The sequence below is a fragment of the Phascolarctos cinereus genome, unplaced genomic scaffold (genome assembly GCF_003287225.1).
Source record: "Phascolarctos cinereus isolate Bilbo 61053 unplaced genomic scaffold, phaCin_HiC Scaffold_4;HRSCAF=312, whole genome shotgun sequence".
In the NCBI taxonomy this organism is placed as follows: Eukaryota; Metazoa; Chordata; class Mammalia; order Diprotodontia; family Phascolarctidae; genus Phascolarctos; species Phascolarctos cinereus.
The window spans coordinates 634769322-634789964 of NW_027555847.1; the positions used below are offsets into that span (position 1 = coordinate 634769322).

At 41.0% G+C, this 20643-nt stretch overlaps 1 protein-coding gene across 1 annotated transcript in view; it reads left to right on the forward strand.

The window, feature by feature from the left end:
* The window catches only part of TG (thyroglobulin), a 364454-nt gene that overhangs the window by 36387 nt on the left and 307424 nt on the right, over positions 1 to 20643 (forward strand). Inside the window, exons 13-17 of the mRNA XM_078151800.1 lie at positions 1382 to 1459; positions 2319 to 2431; positions 3508 to 3619; positions 6436 to 6636; positions 17212 to 17421. Of these exons, the coding sequence (XP_078007926.1) occupies positions 1382 to 1459; positions 2319 to 2431; positions 3508 to 3619; positions 6436 to 6636; positions 17212 to 17421 (714 nt within the window). The remainder of the gene's footprint in view (positions 1 to 1381; positions 1460 to 2318; positions 2432 to 3507; positions 3620 to 6435; positions 6637 to 17211; positions 17422 to 20643) is intronic.

The window sequence follows — 20643 nt, forward strand, 5'->3', positions numbered from 1 at the left end:
AGTGATTATTTTCTCTCCAACGACACAGTTATTTGTTGTTATTATTCAGGCATTTTCAGTCATGTCTGACTCTTCATGACCCCATTTGGGGTTTTCTTGTCAGAGATACTGTAGTGTTTTGCTATTTCCTTCTCCAGCTCATTTTACAGATGAGGAAACCGAGGCAAACAGGGTTAAGGGACTTGCCCAGGGTCAAACAGTTAGTAAATGTCTGCAATATCCACCCCTCTTTAAAAAGTCCAGATCGATTCTTACCTTCTCCATAAAGCTTTCCCTTACTATCAGGCAAAGATATATTCTGCCTATACTTTTTTGTGCATGTTGTCTGCCCTTTGAGAATGTAAGCTCCTGGAGGGCAGGTACTGTTTCACTCTTGTCTTTGTATACCCAGAATCCCGCACAGGGACTGGCACACAGTAGGTGCTCAGTAAAGATTGTTCTTTGGTTGATTGGTTCTTTACATATATCATCTCGTTTGATGTTCACTAGAACCTTTGTGTAATGGAGAAAGAACTGGATATGAAACCAGAAAACCAGGATGGAGGATCTGGCTCCTCTACTTAATAGCTGTGAGACTTTGAACAAATCTTTTAACCTTTTGGAGCCTTAGTTTTCTCACCTGTAGAGTGGGAGTCATAATATTTGCCCCTGCTTATCTCACAGGGTCGTTGTGGCAGTCAATGAGATAAGAGGCCTGAAGTGCCTTGTAAAACCATGAAACATGGTTGTTAGGCAGCTGGTATCAGTACTATTATTCCCATTTTACAGATACAAGACTCAGAAGGATAAGTGATTTACCCAAGGTCACACAGTTAGCAGTTGGTGGGATGGAATTTGAATTCAGGTCTCTTGACTCCCAGGCTAGTGCTGCCTCTCTTATAAATCGGCAAAACAGAGATATGAAGGTAGGGTGTTAGGCTAGATGCCATCTTAAGGTCTCTTCTGACTACTGGAACTATACATTTCTGATATGCTAGGGGAAAGAAGGTTCAAAAGAGATATCACCTGACTGGTATATCCATAAGACAAGAAGGGGAATTTGTTAACTTGTTTATTGGATGATACAAATACCAACGGGCAGTGAAGTGGCACAGTGGATGAAACACTGGGCCTGGAGTCAAGAAGACTTACCTTCCTGATTTTAAATCTGTTCTCAGACACTTACTAGCTATGCAACCTGGGCAAGTCACTTAACCCTGTTTGCCTCAGTTTCCTCATCTGTAAAATGAGCTAGAGAAGGAAATGGCAAACCATTCCAGTATCTTTGCCACGAAAATCCCAAATGGGGTCATGAAGAGTCAGACACGGTTCAAAATGCCTGAACAACAACAACAAATAGAAGAAAATTCTTTAATCCTGGGTTTTGTTGATTTTTCTCTAGGGCACTGCTGGTGTGTGGATGAGAAGGGCCAATATGTTGCAGACTCCTTGGCTGCTCGTTCCACAAGATTGCCACAGTGTAAGTGACAGTTTCTGGGAGCCACTGTCCACCATGACTTAAGTGCTATATCAGTCAGCTCAGTTCAGTTTAGTTCACTTCGTTTCCACAAATATCCATTAAGGTGCCTATTACATGCAACACCATGGTACAACAGAGTCAGCTCGAGATTTGTTGTCAGAGGACCTGGGTTCTAATCAAAATTATGTCAGTATTTATGAGTTGTTATATTATTATTATGAATATTCTCTTACTCCTTGTGGGACCTTGATCACACCCATTTGGCCTCTTGGCCTCTAGTTTCTATAAGAGTTGTGTTCAAGCATTTAAAGGGAAATCAAACATAAAAGGGATTTGATTTGTTCTGTGTGGCCACAGAGAGCAGAACCAGAAGTGGTGGACAGAAGTGGCAAAGAGGCAGATTTGGGTTACATACAGTTGGGGTAAACGGCTTAGCAATCAGAACTCTTTTAAATGGCATGGCCTGTCTCAGGTGGTCAATCACTGGAGGCCTTCTGGCAGAGATTGGCTCACCACTCGTAGGGTATGTTATACTAAGGGATTCCTTTTGGGCATAGGTTGAATTAAATGGCTGCTGGGGTCCCTTCCAGTTCTGAAACTCGATGACTTTTGGAAATTCTTCATAAATGTTTATTGACTGGAATTTTATTAGAAGAAATGCTTGTGGAAGATGGGACGCTGGCCCATGTTGGCTAGCCAGGCCACCCTAGCAATGCAGCTCCCTTCTAGTCATTAGTAGAGTGGCACTCCAGTATCTGAGAGAGGCAGGATCAGGAGGAAAACAATTTTGTTTTATTCAGAACTTGGCAAATAAGGAGTCAATTCTTTTTAATTCAGGATACCTTTAAATCTCCAACAGGCCCCTCAGCATGTGAGAAGTCTCGGACCAATGGGCTGCTTTCCAGCTGGGAACAAGGGGCCACTGAAGGTGGTGCTTCTCCAGGAGACCTTTTCACCCCGTCCTGTCTGGAGGTAAGCCATACAACTGGAGGAAAGAAAAGCTAACGCAATTGGGGATTTTTCCAATAACTTCAGCAGTTTCTTAACTTTTTTGGGGAAATTAGATAGTGTGGTATAGTGGGAAAAGTGCTTCACCAAGAGCCAGGAGAGGTAGGCTCAGGTCAGGTCTACCATTTATTCTGGGCCTCATTTTCTTCATCCATAAAATGGGGATAGCAATATAAGCATTGTCTATCTCACACGATTGTTGTAAAGCATGAACTCTGTATTAAGTGGCCAATCACTATGGCACTTTCATGTTTACAAACCACTTAATTCATAATAACCCTGTGGAGTACTACAAATATTATTATACCCATTTCACATTGAGGAAAATGAGGCTTAGAGATGAAGACACTTTTCCTCACAACCTGTTAGCATCAAAGTATGAACTCAGGTCTGTTGACTAAGAGTCTGAGGCTCTTTCTGCTCTCCCCCATGGCCTTTCTATAAAGTGTTACATCAAGGTGAGGTGATGGCGCATCTGAGAGAGCTTGGAGGAGGTTAGTCAGGAGAACTGTAGTGTAGACCCAACTCTTGTAGAGCTGTGTGACCTTGAGCAAGCCACCTTTCTTTTCTGGGCCTCGGTTTCTTCCTCTGATAAAATGGGGGAGTTTGGACAAGACACTCCCTAAAGTCTTTTCCAACTTTGAAAGTTTATGGCTCTGCTTGGGAAATGAGGATGAAAGACTCCACATTTCTTAAATTAGAACAAAAAAACTTCAGCACATTCTATCCTATTTTTATTGCTGTTATTTATTTCAATGTCACCAGAGGCCAGAGAAACTATTTAGAAAGCTGCATTTCTGCATGATTTGCTTTTGACAAACAAATTCCCCCCATCTCCACTGAAGTAGCAAATCAAATTCCACTGACATCTCAGGATGCCGGTGATCAGGTTCTCATGCGAATACTATTTTTCTTTTCTTTTTTTTTTTTCCAATAAATATTTTTTAGTTTTGAGAAGCCCAACTCTCCTTTTGGATTTGGCTTCTTGGTACCTGAGTGCCCAGCTTAGAAGCAGTAAAGCTGTCATGCTTTTATTTTAGACAGGAGAATACAACCAGCTCCAGGAATCAGACAGCAATACCTGGTGTGTGAACCCCATGTCTGGGGAGGGTGTACGATTTGGTCAACTCCCTTTTAACAGCAGCGTCCAGTGTAAGTAACTATGGCAGTTCAGCCTCTTGGGGTAGGCCTACATCATCCAGATGCTACATTGAAATGTCTCCTTCACATTGCCTTTCTCTGTTAGTAAATGGTGGAATAGAATCCAAGAACTTTTGTGCCCTAGGTAAGTTCCTTATGTCATATACCAGAGGCTTTGAATATTCAGTAAAACAAATATTTATTAAAAACCATATCCCATGTCATGGTAAATGTAAAATTTAGATTAAACACCATCCCTAGTAGCACTCATAGTTTCATGGGGGAGATAAGAAACTAACCCAAATATTTTTAATAACAAAAAAATGTGTGGTAAGTCCATTAGAGGTATAAAACAAATTGCTTTACGAGGCCTGAGGTGGGAAAGGAGTTCCTGAGTGGGTGTTTGGAGTAAATCCTGGAAGGCTGCACAAAGGAAGCTGCATTTGAGTTTGGCTTTAAAAAATGGGCAGAAATGCCACAAGTATTCTCCTGGCATATAGAACAGTCTCAACACACACAGAGGAGTCAAACATACCAGACTTATCACAAAATACCTAGCCCTCCGTCATGACAGCGTTTTCTGGCAATGCTAATGTAACAAGCTTTGGCTCAGAATAGCAACTCAAGGCTCACACAAGTTCCATGTTCTAAAATTCTGGCCTCTAAGCTCACTTCTAGCTCTAATATTCTATGGTCCTCTCCTTCTAGGACTGCAAATCGGTGCCACACCTTAGTTGACATGAGGTGACATGTCTTATCAGTTCTACCAGTTCCAAATCCCAAACACTAGAAAGGAGAAAAAAGGCAAAAGAGGGAGAGACTCAGATGTAGCTGAATCTAATCCACCAGGGGAAAGAAAGAAATTAAGAGAGAGGTAGCCTAGTTCAGAAAAAAAGAAAGGGAAAGAGATAGAGAGAGAGAGAGAGAGAGAGAGAGAGAGAGAGAGAGAGAGAGAGAGATGGATGCAAGTCTGGCAGGGAGCCAAGCCCACAGAGAGGGAGCCCACTGCACTTCTCCCTTAGATGCTTCCTGCTGCTTTTGGCCATTCAAGGCATGCATGAGAGTTAACCAAACTATATTTCCTTCCTCTCCTTCCTTCCTTCCTTCCTTCCCTCCTTCCTTCCTTCCTTCCTTCCTTCCCTCCTTCCTTCCTTCCCTCCTTCCTTCCTTCCCTCCTTCCCTTCCTCCCTCCTCCCTCCCTCCCTCCCTCCTTCCTTCCTTCCTTTTTTCCTTCCTTCCTTCCTTCCTTCCTTCCTTCCTTCCTTCCTTCCTTCCTTCCTTCCTTCCTTTTTTCCTTCTTTACCTTTTATAGCCTGTCTTCAGGCTCTCTCTGAATCCTACAGGTAGAATTACACCTTCTGTACTTCCAGCACTCTTGAGCACATCTAAGGGACAATGATTCCATTTGGGGGAGGGGTTGAGAATGGGGGTGGGCTGTTTAAGGGAAAGGCCAGGTTTAGATCAGAGAATTCTGTTCTTGACACTGTTCTTGACTACCCTTTGATCTAAGTGCTGTTTTAATGATGAGATACATTGGGGTAATTAGACATAAACGGATGCCTTCTATCCTTGAATTTGTTTATATCCTACCTATGGCAGTAGCAGGGTAAGCCAGGGCAAGTTACATTGCCTATATGCCTCAAGCAGCTACCTAGGACTTATCTGTGGAAGGATGGACAATTGAGATTTGGTTTGGTGGAAGAAGTTCTCAGATTAGGAGCTTCCTATGCTTGGAACCTCATAGAGCTTACCTTTGAGTATTGGCTATTCTTAAAGAGTTACTAGTCTGGTTTGAAAGGGGGGGAAATATATGTATGTATTATACACATACACACACATATATAACACATATACATATATACATACACATACACACACATAGACATCAGAATCATAAGAAAGCAAAGTTTTAGTAGGTACAGAATGTTACACTAGAAATCAAATACAAATTTATTCAGCCTTGTACCATTCCCCTCCATGTAATCAGTAAATTAATCAATTGACAAACATTTACTAAGTGCCTGCTTTGTGGCAGGCACTATGCAAGATGCTAGGGGTGCAAACACAGAAATGAAGTAATCCTTACCCTCAAACTCAGCTCCAGTCAAACTGGATAATCCTCTCTCCAACAGGACCTGGGCATCCCTGCCTCCTTTACTGCCTCTGATTTATGTCTGGAATGCACTCTGTACCCTTTTTCAGCTGGTGAATTTTTCTCCTACCTTTAGAGCCCAATTCAAACGCTACGTCTTCCAGGAAGTTTCCTTAGTCTTCCTCTTCTCCTTTATAATAATAATTCACATATATACATATACACGTGTATATGTGTATGCGTTTGTGTATGTAGTGTATATCTATTGCATATATTCATAACTGTGTGCATATGTATATGTGTGTAATTTATATATTGTACTGAGTGTATATGTGTGTGCGTATGTGTGTGCGTGTGTGTGTGTATGTACGCCTTCATGGAGGTATGTATATGTGTGTGCACCAATCTATCAATAGCTGCCTTTCCCCTGTGACATAAATAAAGTCTGTTGTTTTGTAAGTAATTAGACACATATCATGGTGTTCACATTAAGCTGGGGGTACTTTTTGGAGGAAGTCTTCTGTTATCTTTTATTCTATTCCTATGTGTTGTTAATTCTTGTATTATTTAACTTTTCATGTGATTTTGAGTCTTGTCTCCTGTGCTAGATTGCAAACTTCTTAAATGTAGTCTTCATATTTTATACTTCTTTGAATATTTGATGAATGATGAAATGAAAGTTATTGTCTGTTCCTCTCTGTTTCTAAGTGACCTTGGGTTGTCTTTTTGCCTTCAGGCCCTAGCATTTGTACCGTATTAATGGAAAAAGCCACCTTGAGGGAAGCTGGCAATGGATACATCCCCACTTGTGTAGAAAAGGATGGGCGATTCTCCCCAGTGCAGTGTGACCAGGATCAGGAGAGCTGCTGGTGTGTGCTCGAGAATGGTGAGGAGGTGCCAGGAACACGAGTCACTGGAGGTCGACCCTCATGTGAAAGTAAGCCATGGTCAGGACCAATCTGAGTAGGGTGTGGGGCTTGGGGCTGAACCTAGGGAGGCAAAGCCTGGGACAAATCACTCTCTGCATCTCCATGGGCTCCAATACCATTGTAAGGTGAAAGCTGGATGGTAGAGTCATTCACTCATCCAATAACTCTTTTTAAGTACTTGCTATATGCAGACCACTGCTTTGAAAGGAACTTCAAGAATAGATATTCAAGGAAAACAGATGTTATACAAGAACTGTAACTTGAGCTGATGTGTGTGTGGGAAAAGGACGCAGAGGGTTATAATGCTGGTGGAAGATTTAAAGGATGATTTTATACATACACACATATATGTATTCACATATACAATACACATGTATGCATATACACATGTGTATGTGTATGCATTTGTGTATGTAGTGTATATTATATCTATTGCATATATTCATAACTGTGTGCATATGTATATGTCTAATTTATATATTGTACTGAGTGTATGTGTGTGTGTGTGTGTGTATGTACGCCTTCATGGAGGTATGTATATATGTGTGCACCAATCTATCAATAAACATTTATTAAGTACTGTGTCAATCAATGTGGCATGCATATATGTGTATATGTATGTATTTAGTATGTGTGTGAGCTTCTAGTCTTTGTTAGTACGAGCTGGTCAAGCTGTTACCTAACTGGCTACCTCTCTGAGTGATTGCCCAGCTATTGACAATGTGTAAAGGAGAATGCCTTAAGTGTGGGGTCTGGAGCAGTCCCCCCAATACACTGTAGCCTGAGGAAGTTTCTGTTGGCTAGAGTTAAAACCCTACTTTTGGGATACAAAGAGAGAGACTCTCCCATCCAGTGCAGGAAGAAAATAGGGTATTGCCTAATATGTGTCAGACACTGTACTAATCGCTTTTACAAATATTATTTCGTTTGATCCTCACAACAACTCTTTGAAGTAGAATGGTATTATGATCTCCATTTTACAGCTTAGGAAACTGAGGCAAACAGATGTTAATTGACTTCCCCAGAGACAGACATGTAGATATAGAGGAAAGATGAACGAATTAGGATCCAGGAGACCTAGGTTCTATGAGATGGATCAGTGCACAATTTCTGGGGGCTAAGGTAGGCCTTACAATATCCCATACAGCTGTATCATTTTTATTGATCTTTTTTGACAGCATCTTCCTATCTAAATATAATCTTTCCCTGACAGCCTTACCCAGTGAGTTGTCCCTTATAGCCAAGAATAAAAAAGAAGGAAGAAGAGGAAGCAGTTCAGCAAAACTAACTGTATATAACCTGAGTATACACAGTATTCCGCATCCAAAGTCTTCTAAATCTGCAAGGAAGAAAGAGAGGTTTCTCTATAACATGCTCCTTTCCGGGTTCTAACATTCTGGATTCTAAGGTCCATTCTAGCTCTTAAATTTGGTGTTGTTATGATTTTTTGGCAGCTTTGCAAAATTTAGTAGAGAGTATTATGATGTGCAGAACTTTACTACTGGGAGTGTATAAGGAAAGCAGTAGGGTGTTGGAACAGGAAGGTTACTTGAGGGAAAGATGTAAAAAACTGCCGAGAGAGAGAGAGAGAGAGAGAGAGAGAGAGAGAGAGAGAGAGAATTTGTCCTCATTCTTTTAAAACAAAACGGGCTTCCCTGGGTTTCTGTGTTGTTTTCAAGGCCCTGATACACGACAATGCCAATATAAATAGAGATCAGAAAATCTGGATTCCCAGAATTTCAGGGGCCATCTAGTCCAACCAGTAACTGAACAATATCCCCACTACTATATACAGGAAAAGTGATTCCCCAGCCTTTGCTGGAGGACCACCAGGCAAGAGAATTGTACTCCTTTGCAAAGTGGTCCATTTCGTTTGTGGACAACTCTCATTATTATATTAAGCCCAAATGTGCCTTTTGTAGCTTCAGCAAGAACAATATTAGCTCCTGATCCCACAACTATTCTCTGTGGCTAAACAGAACAAGTCTGATCCCTTTTGCATGTATTGGCCCCTTAAATATATGAAGAAAATAAATGTTCCTACAAACAGTCCTCATGTGGCCTAATCATAAGGTCCTCTAATATTCTGGTCACTCTTCATCTTATCAATAATGCCTTTCTTAAAAGATGGTTCCCTGGATTGGATAGTATATACTCCAGATACTGGTTGGATAAGAGAAGAATACGAAAGTATTATCAGCTTCCTGGGCCTGGACACTATGCCTCTCTTATTAAAACCAAGGTGGTGCTTAGAGTGACTAGAGCCTTGGGTCTGAAGTCAGGAAGGCTTTAGTTCAAACCCAGCCTCAGACACTCTAGGAAAGTCACTTAGCCTCTGTCTGACTCAATATTCTTGTCTGTAAAAGGGGGATAATAATAGTACCTACCTATCAGGGTTGCTGTAAGGAACAAATGAGAGAATATTTGTAAAGCACTTAGCATAAGGCCTGGCACATGGTAGGCATTTAATAAATGCATTTCCTTCCTTCTCAGTGCAGTCTAACTCCATGCTAGCATTTTTGGCTGCTGCATCATGCTGTTGACTCACCTTGAGGTTGTAATTGACTTGTAGCCAAGACTTGTCCATTCTACCTTTACAATATCTCTTGAATATGTCCCCTTCTCTCCACTGACACTGCCACCATCCTGGTTCACGCCTTCATTACCTCATGCCTGGACTATAGCAATAGCCTACTGGTGGGTCTGCTTGCCACAAGTCTCTCCTTAGCCCAATCCATCCTCCAATCAGAAGCCAAAGTAAATTTCGTAATGGAGGGGTCAGGCCATGTTGCTCTTTCCCCCCTACTCAGTAAATTCCAGTAGCTCCCTATTACCTCCAGAATCAAAAGCCTTTGGCTTTTAAAGCCCTTCATCAACTATCTCCTACCTATCTTCCCAGTCTTCTTATATCTTACTTTTTCCCACATATGCTTTGATCCCAATGATACTGGCCTCCTTGCTCTTCCTCAAATAACACATTTTCACTTGCTGTCCTTCACACCTGGGATTCTCCCCCTTCTCATCTCTCCCTCCTGGCTTCTAAGTCTCAGCAAAAATCTTCTGAATGAAGCCTTTCTGGTCCCCTTTATTTTTAACTACTGTCATCCTGAGATTATCTCCAATTTATCTTATTTGTACATAGTTCTTTGCATGTTATCTCCTCCCTTCAATTGTATGATCCTTGAGGGAAGCGGCTGGGTCTTTTGTTTTGTTTTATTTTGATTTTGCTATTCCTTATATCTCCAGAGCAATGTCTGGCACAGTAGATACTTAGTAAATGTTTGTTGATGTGCCTTAACTAAAACTCCCTGATCTTTTGCTTTCCCCATCTTGTGCTTGTGAAGTTAAAGTTAATTCTCTCACTCAGATGTAAGACTTTACATTTATCCCTATCAAGTTTTGTTCTTAGTTGATTCAACTTGGTGTTACAACCTGTCAAGATCTTTTTGCATTCTGACTCATCCACTGGCAGTTTGGGGTTATCTATACAATTGAAATGTATGCCATTTATGCTTTTATCCAAGCTATCAGTAAAAACACTAATTAGCTCAAGGCTAATCACAGAGCCAAGAAATGTTCCACTAGAGAACTTCCAAGATGACCATGAGCCTTAATGATGAGTCTTTGGGTCCATCATTCAACTACTTCTAAATCTACCTAACTGTACCATTTATCCAGCTCATATCTCTTTAACCTTTCTACAAGAATTTCATGAGAGAAATGCTTTGCTAAAATCAAGGCTAACTATATTTAGAGCATCCTCTTGATCTAAAGAGTCAAGTAGTAACCCTGTAAAAAAAACACACGAGGTTAGTCTGCCATAATTTGTTCTTCATGAAACCAAGGTGACTCTTTGCGATCATCACTTCCTTTTCTAAATGTTCACTAACTATCCCTTTAGTAATATGACCTAGATTTTGCCAGGAATTGAGGTCAAGCTCATGGACTTATATTTTAACACAGTCTATTCTCTCTTTTAATTGGGAAAATGGGATGACCTCTGTCCTTCTTCAGTCCTGTGGTTCCTTTGAACCTCTTTGTCAATGGGATTGTGCTGCAGATCTTAAGAACCAAGAACGCTTTGAGGTGTTCCTGATATGTGCAGTGGAATAGATGATGGAGAAAGAGGCATAAGCTCACATTATCAGCTTTCTACCATACTGGGGTAGGGAGACATCCTATTAGAGAGATACTATCACAGAAAGAGCTCTGAACTAGGAGACTAGAGATCTTCATGCTAGTCTTAGCTTTATCAGTAGGTAGTTAATTGGGTGTAATATTGAACATATCGTCTTCAGTTTCCTCATCTGTAAAATTGGAATAACAGTGCTCATCCTCTTTACTTTGTGAAGTCATTGTAAAGAAAGCACTTTGTAAACTGCAAGGTACTTTATACATACAAATTATCATTAATTATTATCAATAGTTATTTATGTTATTATTCATTAGTTATTACTGTTAATTATCATTGACTGGTGAAAGTGCCTGCTTTGCCTTCTCCTATATTATTAATAAAAGCTACTGTAGGTATAGGGTTACAAAAAGAGACTTGGGTTGAAAGTCAGGAGGCCTGGGTTCTTTATTTCAGTTTTATCCATCCCGGCTTTGTGTGTAGAGAACAGTGGCTAGCACATAAAAAATATTTAATAAAATTGGCTTGTTAACTTGCTGACTAAGCAAATCGCTTAAATTCTGGACCTCATCTCCCTTATCTCTAAAATGAAGGCATTGGACCAGATGATTTCTCATGTCCCTTTTGCCTCTTAAATGCTAGGATCCTGCCCCAGAGATGTGATAGGGGTAAAAGAGCTTTGTAAAATACAAAGTACTGTATCCATGTAAGGGGCTATTGTTCCTGAGCCTGGGGTATAAATTCTATGATCTTATTTGACCTAACATTCCTGTCCTTGTCCTAATTTCTCATGCATCCTGATCAGGCAACTAGGAAACAGGAAAAACCATTCACAGGCTGTGGAATGTGTCACAGGAAGGGATCAGGACAGGTCTGTGGTTCAGCATTAGTGGGAACATTTGCCAAGTACACACATGTCGCTTTGTTCTGCACGTTGGATACAATGAGGGTTTTCACCAGAATAGCCTCCACAGATGTTTTCTTTATAAGACTCATAGCCTATTAGTTCTGGAAAGAGCTTTTGTAATCCTCTCTCAATTTACAGATGGGTAAACTGAGGCCCAGAAAAGCTTGCCCAAACTCCCAGTTCAATGTTCTTGTTTTCCCCCAAGCCTCCTTCACTGTGTCCCTTTAATTTGAGGAATCAAATTAATCATATAATTGCATTACAGCCACATGAGAACCAGTTTTGGGAATTGAGGATGTTTAACCTGGACAGCATAACTCCGTAAAGGAGGAGATGGGGCATTATTGCTGCCTTCAATTATGAGGAGGAATATAAGGTGTGTTAGATCGATTCTCTTTGACTCTGAAAGGCAAATCTAGAAACAGGGAGTGGAAGATAGAGAGAGGCACATTTGAGTTTATTATAAGGCAAGGCTTCCATAGCAAATAGAGCTGGTCAAAAGAGGTATGAGCCACTTCAAGAGGTACAGAGTTTTCAATCATTAGAAGTCTTTCAGTGGACTTTGTCAGGAATTTCTCACTTCTCTGCTCATCTCTGTCTTATAGAATTCTGACTTCTTTCGAAGCACAACTTGAATACCACCTCCTATGGGTGGTATTCTCCTGATGATGCCAGTTGTTAATGCACTCTCTCTCTCTCTTTCTCAATTATATTTGATATGTTTCCCATCTCTCTCTATATATAGATATAGATATAGATATAGATATAGATATAGATATAGATATAGATATAGATATATATAGATATAGATATAGATATAGATAGATACAGATACAGATATAGATATAGATACAGATATAGATATAGATATATATAGATATAGATATGGTGAACCCCCTTAGTAGAACATAAATTTCCTGAAAGCAAGGGCTGATTCATTTCTCTTTTTTTCATTGGTGCACATCACAGTGCTTTGAAAGCAACTTAATCAATGATTATTGAATTGAATTGTTGAACTGAGTGTGGGTGAGGGGTATAAAGTCATAGAGTGTCTGAAATGAAAGTGATCTTACATATCATCCTGTACTATCTGTCATCAAATGGATCCCCTCTGATGTTCCTTTCAGCTCTAAGATTCTGTGATTCTTTGAGCCTTCTCCCAGAAGTTATTTATAACTGCAGGACAGCATGGGGACTTTGACAGGAGTAGTAGAATAGGCTGAAGGATGCACTTGCCTGGCAGGATGGGAGTGTGGATGAAATTATGAGTGTTGGCAGCAAAGGTGTCAACATCTTATGTAATATTTGTAAATTCATGAGGCAAATCCCTTGACAGCTAATTCAAAACATTCATTCTTCTGGTTCCAAAAAGAGAATCTAGGGAAAACAGACTTACAAAATCTCTCTCCTCTCTCTCTCTCTCTCTCTCTCTCTCTCTCTCTCTCTCTCTCTCTCTCTCTCTCTCTCTCTCTCTCTCTCTCTCCCTCTCTCTCTCTCTCTCTCTCTCTCTCTCTCTCTGTCTCTCTCTCTCTCTGTCTCTCTCTCTCTCTCCTAGACACACACACACACACACACACACACACACACACACACACACGCAAACACACACAGAGAAGGGGGTTATCTACTCAAAAGCAATAGACAGAAAAAAGATAGGTGATATTTATATGACCCATTACAGTTTACAGCATGCCTTTCCACACTTAACTGATTTGATACTCCAAAATAAGCCTGTAAGGCAGGGAGGCATGTGTTATTAATACTATTTTTAATAGAAAAAGTGATTCGCCCAAGGTCACACAGCCAGTGAGTGACTGAGTTGGGGTTTACACCCAGAAACAGTAAAGTCTCACTTCTTTGCTCTTTCCTACCCCAGTAGCCTCAGAATGTTCATGCAGCTCCAAATGCTCTACTCCATATTCTCAGAGGCATCCTGTTGAAGTAGAAAGAACAGAAGCCTGGGGGGAGAAGGAGGTCAAGAAACAGATTCAAGTCCCAGGTTTTATGCTGATTAAATGTGTGATCTTGGGCACACATTCTTCAATAATCTTCAATAAAGATTTGTGAAGTAGATCTCATTAAATGTGTAGGGAACTTTGGGAGGTGCTGGAAAAGATTCAAAGGATAGGTCATGCCTGCCCTTTTGAAGCTTGAAGTCTAGTGCAGTATTACAAAGTATATACAATGATCACACCAAAAAATGTCACAAAGTTTGATGAGAGACCATAGCAGGAAGAGTATTTGAGCCTTCAGGAAGGAGATGGCATATGAGCTAGGGTTTCCAGGATAGATAGAACTTTAGTATGCAAAGATGGGTGGAAAGAGAGTTTTCGAAATGGGAAAAAAGAATGAACAAAGGTTTATAGATATGAAAATATGGTATATCTACTGGAGACTGTGAATGGTTTGGTAGGCATGTTGTATGTGTGTGTATGTGTTAGTGTGTTATTAGTATGAAACAAAGCAGGGAAGGTAGATAGGTGACATGTTGTAGATGGCCTTGAAGGTGTTTGGATTTTATTGAGTAGGCAATGGAGAATTCTCAAAGGGTTTTATACAGAACCTTTCCAGCTTGATGGATTTCCGTCTGTTGAGACTGCTTTATAGAACACATCTGTTTCCAATGGATTTCATATACGTTGTTTTATTTACCTAGAATCACTTTTGAGGTGGAAAATAACTTCAGGGATCATTTAACTTAACCCTATCATTTTATGGGGCTGGTTACACTGTTAATCCAAGGAGAAAAGAAGTTTAAAAAATCCTCAGAGACCTCATTCACCACAGTCCCATTTGTTCCTCCATAAAGCATAAGACTGTAAGTCTCCATTGAAGCTAGGGTGAAAAGAATTGTTTTTCCTTCAGTAAAGAAGAATCCAGGGGCCTACAAGTGAGCCTGAGGAGTAATCTCTACTTTTGCCCCAATAATTCTCCCCTTAAGTCCTACTCCAATGCCTTATGATGGTACAATGGTAATGCTGAGCTCTCTGAGGTTGTACTGTATGTCAGGGGACCTCACACCCTGGAGCATGCCACCAAACTGGCCTGACTTTGCAATAGATTTTACTTTGGTCATTTGGGGAAAAGCCTGGCTGAGTTCAGAGAGGCTACTCACTAGGCTGGCTGCAGAGGGATTAATATTTTGGACGCCAAAGTTCTTGTAGGCTGCCTGCCAAGTGATGGAGGGGCTGTAATCTGCATTTCTGGAGGAATTGCCTACAACAGAGGAAATCATAGATCCTTTAAGTACTTATACATAATCTGAGAGAATGTCCTGTATTTGATATTTCCTAGATATGTGACCTTGGTCTAGTAATTCAACCTCTCTGAGCTAGTTTCCTCATCAGTAGAAGGAAGGGTTGGGCTAGATTACTTCTAAGATCCTTTCTAGCTCTAGAACTGTTTTCCTGGGATCTAGTCTGCATTTCTCACTAGACAAGAGGAAAATCCAATGTGATGCAATGAATAGGTCTTGAACAATTGCTCTCAGAGATAAAAAAAAAAAAGGTCCCTGTTCTTATGGAGCTTATAGTTTGGAGACAAGATTAGACACCAATATCTATTATCTAAGGTGGAAAGGTAAAGTGTAAGAGCCTTTCAGAGGAGGTAGTGATCATTTCTGTCTTCTTAATCTGTTTTTGTGTCCTGGATCTATTTGGTAGTCTGGTGAAGCCAGTGGACCCTTACTCAAAATAAGGTTTGTTGCCTACCTTCATCATTGAGAGAGGTGCTATGTTTCAGTTAGAGGTTCACTTTTACTTCCCATCCAAGTTTATTCAGTTCCTCGGAGGTACGTGGACCCCAGGCATTGAGAGATCATAGAAGGCTTTATAGAGGAGGTAGCCTTTGATTTGTGCCTTTTAGGGTAATTAGGCTTTCTAGTTGAGATGAAAAGAGCATTTTAAGCACTGGGAAAAAAGGGAGAGTGAAGGCATGGAAGCAATGCCAGACGCTGAATTGTCCACTTGGTAAGTGAGAGATGTGGCATTATTTATAAATTGATGTAATAGCTGTCAGAAGAAGCATGAGGCAGTGGCTGGAGTAAGGAACAGATGGGTTTAAGTCCTGTCTTTCACAATGTGAGTTGTGTGACCGTGGGCAAGTCACCCAATCTTGAGAGCCCCGGGCAAATCTTTTGGATTTAAAGTTAAAGGTAGTTGCTGAAGTGCATCAATTCACATTGGAAGCTTTTCTCCATGTCTGTGAAATGATAGCTCTGGATCTCCATCTGCACTTGTCCCCCTTTCTTCTCCTCCCTACCCCCAAAAGTTACCATGAAACCTAAGGGACAGTGTATGCCTATAAAGATTATCACTTTATTGGAGTTTCGATAATTTCACCCATGGTAATTGCTTTGTACAAGGTCTTATGCTAGTCATTGGAAGAGGAGGAAGGAGGAGCTGAGCAATGCAAAGATGACATGACTGTTGTCTTCAAGGAGTTTATAATCTAATGGTAAAGAGAGAGTAGGGCAAATGCCCACATAAATATGATACCACACAGAAGATGGCAAGTGAGGAGAACTCTACCTTCTTTACTGAAGAACATCACTGGCTTATGGCTGCAGACCTTTGTTGATCAATCTAATAACTAAGCAAATTTCTCACCAGGGGCAGTTTCTGGATCTACATCTTCCAGAGCTCCACTCAAGTTATTTAGATTGCTTGGATGAATCTATGATCTCAGCTAAATGGCACAGTGGATAAAGCTCTGGACTCAAGAAGGCCTGAGTTCAAATCCAATCCTACTAGCTGTGTGATCCTAGACAAATTACTTAACCCCTGTCTGCCTATTTCTGCAGTTGTAAAATTGGGATAATAACAGCCCCAGGGTTGTTGTGAGGATAAAATCAGATAATATTTGTAAATCAAGTTTTAAATTGCAATGTAAATAGTAATTAAATTATTACCCACTGTACCATGCTGCCTGGTATAATGCCACAGATATTATTATCATCCTCATTTTATAGTTAGGAAAACTACTCAGACAGGTTAACTGATGTGTCCATTGTCACATAGTAAGGGTTCAAGGCAGGATTTGGGCACAGGTCTTCCTGTTTCCAAATCCAGAGCTTTCCTTCCTCATAATGTCTCTCCAGGGACTTTTATGTTACTTCTCCTGCATGAGTCATTGTTTGCCATATGTTACAGCCTACGTGTGTACCCTGTATGTCTTTTCATTTTCTTCAGGTTACCCATGAGCGGAATTCTTTCAAGGTTGTTATGTTCTATGATTTTCAGACCTATAGCATCACTGAGAGAACATTTAATGTTAAAGAGATGGATTTTTGTGTCAGCCAGCGGCTTGGAATCACTGAAGCACTGTAATTTCCCAAATGAGATCCAGTCTTTCAGATCCTCTCCCTTTTTCCTCCCCCTCCCCAGTTCTAAGCCGAGCTCATTATCCATCCCCAAAGCCTGTCCAAGATATATGTTCAAGGGGCTATCTTTGCAATTGCTGTAATCTGGGCAATATACATCTTTCTTCCACTTTGCACGTATTAATACTTAAGAATGTCAATCATTTATGTCCCATTCCTCCTAGGTCCTCAGTGTCTACTGCCCTTTAGAGCCTCTGGTGTAATCCATGGAGTAGTTCTTTGTGAGAAGGGGACGAACCAAGGACAGGCTATACAGCAATGCCAGATTAGGTGTCGCCAGGGCTATCATATTGCTTTGCCTCAGGGGCCATTTTTATGCAATGTAGAGAATCAGCGCTGGATTTCAGAGCCTCCTCTGCCCCAAGCTTGTCAGAGTAAGTAGATGTGGAATTGATCTCTCTTTATAACTCACTTAGTCATGTGGTGTTCCCATAGGTGCTATATGGTTTTTATGAATGTAACGTGTTTGGGTATCTATTTAATTTAAAAACTCAACATAGACTTTTTTTTAGTATTAAAAAAATGCCTGAGCTACAAAGTAGAGGGCTCTAGTTGAATGCCTTATTCCAGATGAGCTCCAGATGTTCCACTGGGTGGAATGGGAGTATTTATTTGTAGAATCAAGTGTAGGTAAATTGTGTGAGGTTTGCTGAGCCCTTTTCAGGCCTGCTTTCTATGTGTGGCGTCCACTTGATTCACCCATCTCTCACCAATGGCTCCAAGAAGCTGTAGCATGTGCAGCAGCCACACCCCAGTAAACCATTGAGGTAGATGGTCTAACCCAGAGTGAGAGTAACCAAGAGGTCTCGAACCCCTCAGCGAGTTAGGGAGGTGTCTAACTCAGGCAAGTGAAGATTTCCCCCAGTGGAACAGGTGGATGAGAACAATCTGTTACAACTACCATGAGGGCAGCTTAAGCAGGTACTGCGGAGATTATGAGCTTCATTAGACATCAAAGATGCCAAGGTCATCCACTGCATCCTGAGCCATTGCCAGTCATCTGGACTTTTGTCTTGCCATTTGAACTTTGATGGTTCTGGAAGAGAAAGTGAGGTTGATGACTTCACGCAACTCTGCACTTCAATCCAATTTATGCACAAATTGGAAGAGATCACCTATACCATTTTACCACTTTTACCTACCTCAAAGTCCTATGGTGACAGGCAAGTGATGAAGCAGCAGGTGTGGATACATCTGTAATTACAAGGTAGTAGGTAGTAGTAGAAGCTGTAGTCACAACCCTGCACACAGGGGATAGAGTCACCTTCTCACTGGACTGAAACAGCAGTGGGATTTGGCAACCCCCTGGGTATCTCAGCAGCCTTTTTGAAATACCACTCTGCTTACCTACTAGTGTGAAGTGAAAAGGTGTGCTAAAATTGTCTGCTTTATCCAATCCTGGCCTGCTTACTGGAGCAGGCAAGGATCCTATCCTGCAGTCAAAACATAAAAAAATGTATAAAATTTTTGCAAAGATGATTCCACTCGCCATCAGTACCAGGACTGTGTTCATGCTTATGGATACCATGAAATCTGACAGACCTGAAAGTCAAACAGGTCTGATTGCAAGAAACTCAATAGGTATCACATTCAAATAACAGCCCTGAGTGAAACAAGGCTGGCAAATGGAAGCCAGCTTACCGAAGTTGGAGCTGGATACACATTTTTTCTGGAGTGGCCACAGTGATGGCCACTAGAATAGGTTTTGCAATCAAAACTAATCTAGTCAATGAGCTTGTACATCTAGCAAAAGAAATGAACAGCAGACTCCTGACAACATGATTGCCACTTGTAGAAAAGTACTACTCCACCACTGAACCCTGATGAATCCAAAGAAGAAGTTTATGAAGACCTGGAGACCCTCATCATCATTGTGCTGAAAGAGGACAAGCTTATAATTTTGGGCGATTTCAATGCCAGAGTAAGCAAAGATTACCAGACATAGTAGGGACTCCTTGGGAGGAATGGAGTCAAAACCAGCAGGAGCAATAGTCATTTACTACTGAAGACTTGTGCATCTCATGATCTTCTCATCACCAACACTGTCTTCCTTTTACCTAAACACAACAAAACTTCATGTAGGTACCCTCACAGGAAACATTGGCATTTAGTAGACTATGTCATTGCAAAGAGAAGAAATAGACAGGGTATGAGAATGATGAAGACAATGTGTGATGCAGAGTGCTGAATTGAATGCTTCAAGAAGTTCATCGGTATTGAATGTCAGTTGCATGGGTTCTGGATGATGGATAATGTTCTCACACTTTCCAAGTCACCAGTGGGGTGAAACAGGGCTGTGTGCTTGCTCCCATGCTTTTTAGCATGCTGGTTTTAGCAATGTTATCAGATGGCTTCGACAAGGACGAAAATGGCATCAAAGACAGCTACCACACTGACAGTAAATTATTTAACTTGAAAAAGCTGTAAGCCAAAACTAAAGCAGAAGGAGAGTTGTTGCATGACTTTTTGTTCACAAATGACATGCACTCAGTGCAGCCTCTGAGGCCAAGATGGATCAGTTCTCTGCTGCTTGTGATAATTTTGTCCTAACAATACCAAGAAAACAAATGTTCTCCACCAGCCAGTGAACAACACACCAAACATGTGGAGCCATTGGTTACAGCATATGGAGAAGTATTAAATGGTGTGGATAAGTCCACTTTCCTTGGTAGTGTAGTTTCCAGGGATGTACACATGGGTGATGAAGTTGATGCACGCATTGCCAGTGAGCTCAGTGTTTGGGAGGCTCCAAAAGAAGGTGTGGAAGAGAAGAGGTATTAGATTGCATACCAAAATGGAGGTCTACATGGCCATTGTGTTGACCTCATTGTTGTATGCTTGTGAGACCTGGATAGTACACCAGCACCATGCCAGGAAACCAAATCGCTTCCATATGAATGGTCTTAGGAAAATTCTGAAGATCACCTGGCAGGATAGGATACCAGACACTGAGGTCCTTTCTCAAGCTGAACTGCCAAGTATTCAAACTCTATTGCAGAGAGCACAACTCTGATGGAATGGCCATGTTGTTCAAATGCTATGTTTGCCCAAAAGACTATTTTATGGAGAACTCACACAAGTGGAGGTCAGAATAAGTGATACTCTCAAGGTCTCTTTGAAAAACCCTGGAATTGGTTGCATGTCATGGGAGGTACAGGACTGCCCAGCACGGCATGCCTGCATCAAAGAAGGTGCTGTGCTCTATGAGTGAAGCAGAATTGCGATAGCTTAAAAGAAATGTGAGATGTGCAAATTTCGAGACATTTCCACTCCAAATGTTCCTGTGGACTATTTGTGCCTGACTTGTGGTAGAGCCTTCTGAGCTTGTCTTGGTCTGATCAGCCACAGCTGAACACACTGTACCTTGACTCCAACATAGTGATGTTGTTTTGGTCTTGTTCAAAAATAGAGAGCAGCAACCAACCATATGGTTTTTGTGAATGTAGCATGTTTGGGTATGTATTTAATTTGAAAACTCAACATAGACTTTTTTGGGTAATCAAAGAAATGCCCAAGCTGCAAACTGGAGGGCTCTAGTGGAATGCTTTATTTCAGATGAGCTCCAGATGTTCCATAGGGTGGATTGGGAGCGTTTA